General features: G+C 45.4%; 1 protein-coding gene across 1 annotated transcript in view; it reads left to right on the top strand.

Annotated features, from left to right (window-relative positions):
* Window positions 1-1,132: 1,132 nt before the first annotated feature.
* Window positions 1,133-10,949, top strand: part of Vwa3a (von Willebrand factor A domain containing 3A) — a 49,549-nt gene continuing 39,732 nt past the window's right edge. The window contains exons 1-4 of the mRNA XM_052174912.1: window positions 1,133-1,255; window positions 6,612-6,736; window positions 6,841-6,918; window positions 9,966-10,020. Coding sequence (XP_052030872.1) covers window positions 1,133-1,255; window positions 6,612-6,736; window positions 6,841-6,918; window positions 9,966-10,020 — 381 coding nt within the window. The remainder of the gene's footprint in view (window positions 1,256-6,611; window positions 6,737-6,840; window positions 6,919-9,965; window positions 10,021-10,949) is intronic.

Below are 10,949 nucleotides of genomic sequence, written 5' to 3'. Positions count from 1 at the left end.
AAAAACTTATCACAAATACATTCTATTAAGCTAAAACCAAGGATACCTGTTTTTTTCATTTTTTTATTAGATATATTCTTTATTTACATTTCAAATGATTTCCCCTTTCCTGGTTCCCCCCTCCCTGAAAGTCCTATAAGCCCTCTTCCCTCCCCCTGTTCCCCAATCAACCCCCTCCCCCCTGTCCTGGCAGTCCCCTACACTGCTGCATGGAGCCTTTCCAGGACCAGGGGCCTCACCTTCCTTCTTCTTGGACATCATTTGATATGTGAATTGTGTCTTGGGTATTCAGAGCTTCTGAGCTAATATCCACTTATCAGTGACTGCATTCCATGTGTGTTCTTTTGTGATTGGGTTATCTCACTTATGATGATATTTTCCAGTTCCACCCATTTGCCTAAGAATTTCATAAATTCATTGTTTTTAATAGCTGAGTAGTATTCCATAGTGTAAATATACCACATGTTCTGTATCCATTCCTCCTTTGAGGGACAACGGGGTTCTTTCCAGCTTCTGGCTATTATAAATAGGGCTGCTATGAACATAGTGGAGCATGTGTCTTTATTGCATGCTGGGGAATCCTCTGGGTAAATGCCCAGGGATGGTATAACAGGGTCCTCCGGTTGTATCTTGCCTAGTTCCTCAGAAAACTGGGCATGCATTTCTGTTCTTGCACCGGTCAGGAGAGGAGGGTTAGGTGGGTTCATGATGATGTCTCAAAGAAGCCATATCTTCCCACGGTCAGGGTGATACATTTCTGGAAAATCCCTGCTAAATCTGGCTTCCCAAATGAAAATAGCAGTAAGAATTTGCTCGTGAGAATTGAGGGGGGTGAGCCTTGAAGAGAGAACGGATAAATGGTCATTGGAGCATCTTACACAGAGTGGGGCTTTTGAGATCTACCTAAATTGTAAGAAAAAAAAAATCACAAACCACCATTTTATCAAAACTCTGTAGGAGTCCTTTTAGTTTCTACACAGAACTAAAAAAAAAAAAAAAAAAAAAATGGTTTCTGATTCCCTTTAGGAGCCCCAAGGGGATGGAGATGGGGAGGGGGAGGGGAAGAGACACTCATGGTGGAGAGGTGACGTGGGCTGGGCTGAGTACTGATCAAATCGCTTTGTTTTGTAGCATGGACAGAAACACTGACAGAGATCCACAGAAGCAATTGAACCAGAAGACTATGAATGACCTCGCCCAAAACTCCCAGGATGGATTGCTGGTTACACATGTTAACCAGACCCAGGACTTACTGGTAACAACTATACTGCTTTAGTTCACCAGTCACCTTACAAACCATAGCAGGGAATGGAGAAGCCAGGCATGGAGGCACAGACCTAATAATCGCAGAACTCTGGAGCTAGGGGCAAGAGGATCAGGAATTTAGGGCCATCCTCAGCTCTCTGCTACTGTGAGGCCAGCCTGGGACACACAAGACCCTGTCTACAAATAAAAATAAAGAGGAACTACAGATAGAAGAAGGCATTCCTTCCATGGGTCAGCTGCCAGGGATGTGGGTCTTTGTCCCTCTCATTGCATCTCAGACAAGCCTACTTCCCAGGTGTGGAAGGGCCAGCTACAGACAGCCTCTCGCTCCTCCTCCCAGAGCAGGAAGAGGGTCCTGACTGCCCTGCACTGAGCATTCACTGTTGTCCATTTAAAATGTTCACTTCACAAACCCAGGGCCCCTACCCCCAACCAAGAAACTATTCACAGCTGGTACCCACAAGCAGAAGGAAAATCAGCCTTCTTTAACGGAGTATTTCAGGGGAAAAAAAAAGAGACCATAAAGTCGGGGGTAGGGGAGAGGGAGGCACATCTGGGAGGATCTGGGGGAAAACATGATAAAAATATACTGTATGGGCTGGGCATATTGGCACATGCCTTTAATCCCAGCACTCAGGAGTAAGAGGCAGGTAGAGCTGTGTGAATTCAAGGCCATCCTGGTTTACATAGGAATTCCAGGACAGCCAGGGCTACACACACACACACACACACACACACACACAAACCCTGTCTAGAAAAATGCACATATTTGTGTGTGTGTATACATACACACACACACATATATAATTCCCATGCAATATATAAAAATATTATATACATACAATATAATTTTTATATTGTATGAAACAATTTTTAATAAATAAAAATTTAAAATATGTGTATATATGTGTGTGTACATATATATGTGTACATATAATATATATTATATATTATATTAATATATATATATTAACAGTTTTAAATGCCCAGTTTTGCAGAATAGGAGGGCCCTCAGTGTCACAAGTGATGTGTGTAGAAATGAACTTTCAGATATCTGCAGGGCAAAAGCCACAGCCTGAAACAGGACAGACCATTTCAAGTGCAAAATGGAAAACGGGTGCATGATCAGTGTCACACACATGGTGTCCTGGAAGAGGACAGTGCCACCTAGTGGCCACAGGATGCAGAGCCTTGTTTCCTGAAGCGGGTGGTTAAGACTGGTGCCTGGCAGCAAGCCTCTCTAAGGCAGCACAGGTAGTCATAGCATTAAATTTTTTAATGAGAAAGTCTCTCCTGCAGAGAACCGGGGTCCGTGCTCATCCAGAGGATCAGTGTAGTGTTTGCTTACAAGCTTGACTTGATACAGCTTTTCCAATGAGTTCCAGCTCCATCGCCACCATTAGCTATGTGATCTTGGGCACATCCTCAACTGTTCTGTTCCTCAGCTTCCTTGTCAGAAAGGTGTCCATCTCATGGGATTAGAGAATTACTATATGGAAAGTGCTCAGCATAGCCTAGGCGCTGTGTTAGTGTTTGCAGTAATTAGGAGTGTGCGTTCACACATCCTCAGCACTTGCTAATTTCTTTTTGAAACCAGACAGAAATGGTCCTGGGCAAAGAATATAAGGTGAGCAACACCAGCCAAGCACTAGCGCCTTTGTTTTGTGACAACTCTGCTTCTAACCAAATCTGAGAGAGAAACAAAAGCTTTGTTGAGAATCGTGGGTGCAGAAGGTCACATCTGTGCCATAGCTTCACCTGCCCCTCACACGGTTAAGGAGAGGGCAGTGCCTACAAGAAAGGGGAGACCCAGAGACCCCTGCATGTGCTCCTCCGGCCTTTTCCTCCTGTGTGGTCTGTCCTGTGAAGAGTGGCTCAAGACAACTTTCGGCCTCCAGTCAGCCTACTACAGTGGAGACCCTGACATACCCAAGTCCAAAGACAGGCCACCAAAGGTGTCAAGGATCAGTTCAAGGCCATTTCCATAGTCACCAGATGCTACGGTGTGTGTGTGTGTGTGTGTGTGTGTATCTATCTGTATATGTGTGTGCAGTGTATGTTTGTGGGGTGTAGCTATATCTGAGTGTGTGTGTATGTGTATCTGTATCTATCTGTATCTGTGTGTGAAGTGGGGGGTAGCCGTGTGTGTGTGTGTGTGTGTGTGTGTGTGTGTGTGTCTGTATCTATCTGTATCTGTGTGTGGAGTATGTGAGGGGGAGTGTAGCTGTATCTGAGTGTGTGTGTGTGTTATGTGTCTATGTCTCTGTGGGGTGGAGTGTCTGTGTGTGTGTGTGTGTGTGTGTGTGTGTGTGTGTGAGTATGTGTGTCTGTATCTCTCTGTATCTGTGTGTGGAGTGGGGGGAGGAGTGTTGCTGTATATGAGTGTGTGTGTATGTTATGTGTCTATGTCTCTGTGGGGTGTGTGTGCATGTGTGTGTGTGTGTGTGTGGTATGTTTCTATGTCTCTGTGGGGTGTGTGTGTATATGTATGTATATCTGTGTCTGTGTGTCTATATGTCTCACAGTGGGACTGAGTGGGATTCCAAACCCTCAGTGAACAACAGCTTCTTGGCCTTTTACCTGAGATTAAGTGAAGTAAATGGTCCAATTCCATCTGTACTCAAGGCCTTCTGTAGCACACAGACAGCAGCAGGCATTACACAGGAGGCTTTTGCCTGACCCTGCTTTACACACTTGTGCAACTTATACGTATGTAGTCTGGACTTTTATAACACCACTTCTAACTTACTACTGTCTTCATTACAAAGCACGGTGACCAAGGTAACTTAAAAAGAAAGCATTTAGTGTGGCCTTGTTTACAGTTTTAGAGGGTTTGTTCATGACTCTCATGGTAGGTCGTATGACAGCAGGTAGGATGGTGCTGGAGCAGTAGCTAAGAGCTTACATCCAGAGACAGCAAACACCACAGGCACAGAGAGAGTCAGCTAGGATACTGTGGACTTGTGAAACCTCAAAGTTCATCCTCAGTGACCCGCCTCCTCCAACAAGGCCACACCTCCTCCAACAAGGCCACACCTCCTCCAACAAGGCCACACCTCCTCCAACAAGGCCACACCTCCTCCAACAAGGCCACACCTCCTCCAACAAGGCCACACCTCCTAGTCCTCCTCACACAGTTCCTTCACCAACAGGGGACCAAGTATGTATGAGCTTAAATGTATGAGCCTGGGGGACAAGGGAAGCCTCCATACCTCCATGGCTCCGCCTGGCATGGCCTCCCTAGCTGTAGGCAGGGCTGGCTCCTTCCTAGCCCTCAGTGACTGGCTCAGAGGCCTTCTCTGACTGCCCCTCAGCTGGGCAGCCTCCCCAACCACCCTTGCCATTTTCCGGCCACTTTTCTTCCTGCTTATTAGGAGTGTTCCTTTCTGACATTCTCCTGCATATTGATTTCATTCCCTGCTCTACATCCACCTGTCCACACTAGAATACAAGATGCAAGAAAATATTTTTACTTGCGTCATAGCCAGAGCACCCAAGATGGGAGCAGTTCAAAGCAATGACTTAGAAATATCACAGAAGCCAGGCGGTGGTGGCACACGTCTGTAATCCCAGCACTCTGGGAGGCAGAGGCAGGCAGATTTCCGAGTTTGAGGCCAGCCTGGTCTATAGAGTGAGTTCCAGGACAGCCAGGGCTACACAGAGAAACCCTGTCTCGAAAAAGCCAAATCCAAAAAAAAAAAAAAAACAAAAACAAAACAAACAAACAAACAAAAAAAACAACAAAAAAGAAATATCCCAGAAGAGATCAACAAGGGCAGGCTGTCTCAGTCATAGGTCAGGCTACCCAAGGCTAGCTCTGCAAAGCATCACCAGTGCTAAGCTCTGCTAGGCTAGCTCTGCTAAAGCATCACCAGTTCTGCTCCACTACCAGGTCTGCACACATGTCCTGATCTGGGTGCTGAGTGACATAGATGTCACTAAGCACAAGGGATCATCACACATTTGATGACTCAGTCCTGGGATGAATAAGAACTTATTCCTCTATATACCTACCCACCCACTGCTCTGGTTCTGGGCTCAGGTAGAACTAGAATGTCTGATCTCTGCTTGACCAGTTAGTGTTTGTTGAGGTCTCTTGGAATGCTAAGAGACAGAACTTACCTGAAAAGATCTATAGCCTAGTTTCAGAAATAAGCAAGATCATCCCGCTGAGAACAAACCAGAAACTTATCCAGGCCTTGCTCACCACAAGGGAGCAGCCACCATGACTTGTGTTTGCTGAAGACAACAACAGGCTGGGAATAGAACAATTCATATGGAGGAAAGGGCCTCCCAGTACCTCTGACTTCAAGCTCTCAGCAGGTGGAGAAAGACTCAGCAGAAGAAGATACTGTCTGTGATTGCTTTGGGAGACATACTTGACTTTATCCAGATGGTCCTGGGTTGGAAGCAGAGGCAAACAAATAAACAAACAAACAAAACAAAATAACACCCCCCCCCCAAAAAAAAGAACAAAAAAACATGGGAAACTAAAAGTCATTGACCAAATCCCAGCCATTCTGGGCCAATTTTTGCATAAAGTTGTGATTCTACTATTGTGTCTTTTAGTCATTGTGTATCTGTCTAATCCCTCACATAGTGAGCTGCCCTTGAATATGTGAGCTATATTTGGGGACTGATATAAAGGTGGTATTGCCGGGCAGTGGTGGCGCATGCCTGTAATCCCAGCACTTGGGAGGCAGAAGCAGGCGGATTTCTGAGTTCGAGGCCAGCCTGGTCTACAGAGTGAGTTCCAGGACAGCCAGGGCTATACAGAGAAACCCTGTCTCAAAAAAAAAAAAAAAAAAAAAAACCCACCAAAAATAAAATAAAATAAAATAAATAAAGGTGGTATTACCAGGGCAACCAACCTTATATTCATGTTCAGTATTCTCAGCAAGGGGATTAGCTTTGTTACTGCTATTGTGATGTTGGTATTGGTGAGGGTGTTTTGTTGTTTTGGTTTGGATTTGGGTTGGTTTTTCAAGACAGGGTTTCTCTCTGTAGCTTTGGTTGTACAGGCTGGCCTTGAACTTATGCAGATCAGCCTGTCTCTGCCTCCTGAAAGCTGGGACTAAAGGCATGTGCTACCACACCTAGTTAGTGTTGGTGTTTTGAGACAGGGCCTTTGCTCTGTAGCTGAGGCTGGCTTTGATTAGCCTCCCAAGTGCTGGGATTACTGGTGTAAACCACTGTGCCCAGTTAGCAAGGAAAACTTTTAGAATACCTTGGAATTGGGTCTCTCAGAGTTCACAACCCTTTGGCTATCTGGTGACAGGAACCAAGAGCAACTTCATCTGTGCCTTTCCACTGTTTCCTGTCTGACTCTGGTTTCTGCCTTGTAGCAGCTGCAGGGAAGTGAGACCCAGACATCAGCTCTGGAAGACTCCGAAGACTGGCTTGCAATGCACAGTTTAAAGTTTGAGAAACTCACCTTGGCTGACCTGATAAGCCAGGGCACAGTTGAGCTGTAAGTCTGACGTTCTTCCACCCTTCCTCCCAAGCTCTCCAAGGTTGTGATGGCACACCCAGCCCTGAGCCTGAGAAACCCCAAATAAAGCTTTACTCTTTTAGGGAGGATCATAACAATGCTGCGCCCAGAGTGCATTTCACCACCCAGACCATCCTCCACTTCAAATCAAGGCTTTCTGAGTAAGTTTCCCAGGACCCTGCAGGATCCCAGAATTTGAGGCCTACGTCTCATTTCATAGCCTGCACACGACTGGTACCAATCAGCAATTCCAGTGGACCTTTAGCTTGTCTCATCTACCTCTAGTTTGCCCTTTTCTCAAATGAAAACGTTGAACTACACTAGTATCTCCCAGCCTTACAAACCCTTGGTGCCCTCCAATGAATGTCTCAGACTTCCCAGCTTCGTTTGCTGGTAATGACTGAGAACTTTGTCAGGCTGGTGGGGCTCCTACCCTTGCACATGTGTGTTAGGCATGTGCCCAACTTCCAAACCAATTATTTTTATCTTATGTGTATGAGTGTCTTGCCGGTATGTATGATAGTGTACACATGTATGCCTTGTATTCACAAAGTCCAGAAGAGGGTGTTGGATCCTCTGGAACTGGAGTTACAGATGATTGTAAGTTACCTTGTGGGTGCTGGGAATTGAACCTGGATCCTGTGCACACACTCAGAAAACACACATACACACACACACACACTCACTCACTCACTCACTCACAAACATATTCCAATAATCAGTAGACAGGATGGTCTTTAAGATTCTATCCCAGCTGTAGTAATGTGTGAGCTATAATTACTATTGCCTAAGGTTTCTCAAAAGGTGATGATGGTAATAACATTTATTAATGGGCCAAAAACTCTGTAAGGGCTGCATACAAGATCGTATTTCATCCTTAACAACTGTCCAAAACATTGTATTGTTCTCCAACTAATTTCCAAAAGTCAAACCAGTTAACCAAAAGGTGATTGCTCAACTATCGTCCATACAGTGACGGATTAGTGGGATATATCAAAATGCTTTAACTATAAATTTTATAGAAAGCTCTTAGGGTCAGAATGTTCTAAATAATTACTTGATATTTAGTTAGTTCTAAGTTTGTTTGTTTGTTTGTGACAGGGTCTGTGCAGCTCAGAATGGCCTTAAACTTGAGATTCTCCTGCCTCAGCTTTCTGAGTTTTTGGATTACAGTATGTGTTCCCACACACATGTAGAGTTCAATAACATATGGCTCTGCTGTTTTGAATTATAAATTTAACATTTTGTTTTTATTTGTTCTTTAAGAGTTTAATACATGTTTGCAATTAAATATGGTCATATCTACCCTTCATTTTCTCCCAGACCCTTCTCCCAAACACCACCTGCCAACCTCATGTCGTAGTTATTGTTAGCTCCTCCTTCTTTTCCTTTTGATACATCACTAAGTCCAGGAAGTTCTATCTATGTGTTCATGAGTGTGGGCCACACCCTGGAGCCTGGGTAATGTACCAGTCACTATTCTGCCAAAGAAAGGTGTCAATCCAACATCTTTATAGAATAGTCAAATTGCTTAACTAATTAGTCATTTGGCAAATTGACTTGGACAGGGTGCTGTGGTCATCTTTACATGGAAGATTATGAAACTCCATGCTCAGAGAGAATCCTACACCGACCAAAGGTCTCACAGGCCATAATAGGCAAAGCAAGGTCTCAAACACAAGTGTGAGGCTCAGTGTCTTAGCTCTGTATTTGAACTCACGTCTCCAGCATGGCTCCACCTGCTACCCCCACCTCATGAACTTAGATCCACCGACCTCTGGCTTCCACAGTCCTCTCTCCCAGCTGCTCTCAGTGAGGCACCTCAGTTAAGATCCAGGGACTGAGAACGCCCTGTGAGCACCTGTCACCTGCTGGTATCCACCCCGTCCCAGGAGTGCTTGCTTTGCTACAGGCTCCAGCGGTCAACACATTTCTCTTGGCTACTTTTTAGAAACTGATGTTTTTGTTAAATCAATCCAAGAACAGCTGCTGTGGTCAGTCGCCAGGAGACTTGGAACAGTTTCTTCTGTAAAGATTCATATTATCTGAGGGACTAGAGAGGTGGCTCAGTGGCTAAGAGCACTGGCTGCTCTTGCAGAGGACCTGAGTTTGATTCCCAGCAATCTCATAACTCCAGTTCCAGGAAATCTGACACCATCCTTCCACTTCCAACTTCCACAGGCACCAGACGTTCACATGGACTGGATACATCCAGGCAAAATGCTCAAATGCGAAAAATAAATAAAAATTTAAAAAGGGCTCAGATCCCAGTGAGAGCAAGGGAGCCCCCCTTTCCTCATGAGAGCACTGTCTGCATCCCAGCAGCTCATGCAAGGTCATCAGCACCCTGCCTTGCTTCACAGGAAAACTGCAGCCAAGCCCTGGTCCCCACACAGGCCCTGCTTCTTGGCCTGGTGTCCTGGCAAACACACACCTTAGCTCTGTCTTTGTTACATTTGCTTTATATTCTCCACAAGGCCTTAAAAATTTAAAAAAATTCAGCCAGCCAGGTAGCTCCTGTCTCTAGTTCCAGAGTAGGGAGGCTGAGGCAAAAAGATGGTGTAGGTCCCAGAATAGGGAGGCTGGGCTGGTGAGATAGCCCCGTGGTTACAGGCTGGCCCACAGGCCTGAGGACCTGGGTTGAATTCCTGAACTCCAGAAGGTGATGATAAACTGGCTTCTCCTATTAACACATTTGCATCCAAACACATGCATGCACGTATGTGCACACACATGCACACAGACTCTCTCTTCTATCTCCTCCACCATCCCCCAACACACATATAAACACACACAAAGTAATTTTTAAGTTAAAAAACAGTAAAATAGAGAATCTGAGACCAACCTCAGTTACAGAGTGAGATTTTCCCTCAAAAGATGTAGAAAAGGCCACACCTTTAAAAACCCAGCAAGGGAGGTACCGGAAGGGGCCAGCCTGATCAACATAGCAAGTTATAGGCCAGTTAGGGCTATCCAGTGGAATTCTGTCTCAAAAAAAAAAAAAAAAAAAAAAAGTAAAAGAGAAAGTTTTTAATTAAAAATTTAGATAACTGAAATCCCACCACCTTTCCATGTGTGTAAGTGATGGTGCTCAGTTGATGAGCCTTCCCCTGTGTGAGTGGCATTGGTGATGAACCTTCCTCAGCGTGTGACAGCGCTTGGTGATGGCACTGTCTGATGGTGACAAGTCTTTCTGGTGTCCCAACAGCACTATTGAACGCTATCAGCAGAGGCTGCGGTGGCTCTCGGAGAACAGCAAGAAGGTAATGACCTGGCAAGTCTTCCCTCCTGCAGCTCCGCTGCCTCCTCAAGCCCTTTCCACTGCAGATGACTGTTCGCCAACTCAAGTCGGCATCCACTAAAACACAACCTTCTTAACCCACAAACATGAGACCCACAGACAGAGCTGTGCTCTTGTTGCTGAGGTCCCAAGACCTTAAAATTAAAAAAAAAAAAAAAACCGGCCAGACATGGTGGCACAGACCTGTAATCCCAACACTGGGGCAAGGCGAGGACAGTGAGAATTAGAGACAGCTCACAGGTGAAGGCAGTCAGCCACACCTAGCAACCTAGTGTGATGGCCGGACTATGGGGTGGAAGAACCAACCCTGGAAAAAGTTGTCTTCCAACCTCAATATCTCTCTCTCTCTCTCTCTCTCTCTCTCTCTCTCTCTCCCCCAACCCATCACACACACACAATGTGATTTTTAGTTTTTTTGTTTTCAAGACAGAGTTCTAGACAGTTTCTCTGTGTAGCCCTGGCTGTCCTGGAACTCTGTAGACCAGGCTGGCCTTGAACTCAAGAACTCCACCTCCCTTTGTCTTCCAAGTGCTGGGATTAAAGGTGTGCACCACCTAGCTCTTTTTTTTTTTTTTTTAAAGCCAATTGAGAAACCAAGGGCTACCCTGGGCTACATAGTTAGATTCTGCCTCTGAAATCTAAAAAAATAAAATTGTTCTTTTGGCCTAGTTTAATTTAGGGGACCATCCTCCCAGGCTTGGAAAGACGGTCACTGATGACACAAAGTCCACATCACCATCTAGACCACTGCAATCAAAGGGACTGCACACCGTGGTCCCTACCCATACTCCCACACTGTGTCAAGGGCCTAGGTCCAGCCCTGCACAGTCCCTGTCTGGTGGCCCAGTCTCTGTGAACAAATGCTACAATTTTGATAATTTCTGATGGTGT

The sequence above is a fragment of the Apodemus sylvaticus genome, chromosome 1, assembly GCF_947179515.1.
Source record: "Apodemus sylvaticus chromosome 1, mApoSyl1.1, whole genome shotgun sequence".
NCBI classification, from domain to species: domain Eukaryota; kingdom Metazoa; phylum Chordata; class Mammalia; order Rodentia; family Muridae; genus Apodemus; species Apodemus sylvaticus.
This window is presented reverse-complemented; position numbering and strand designations above follow the sequence as displayed.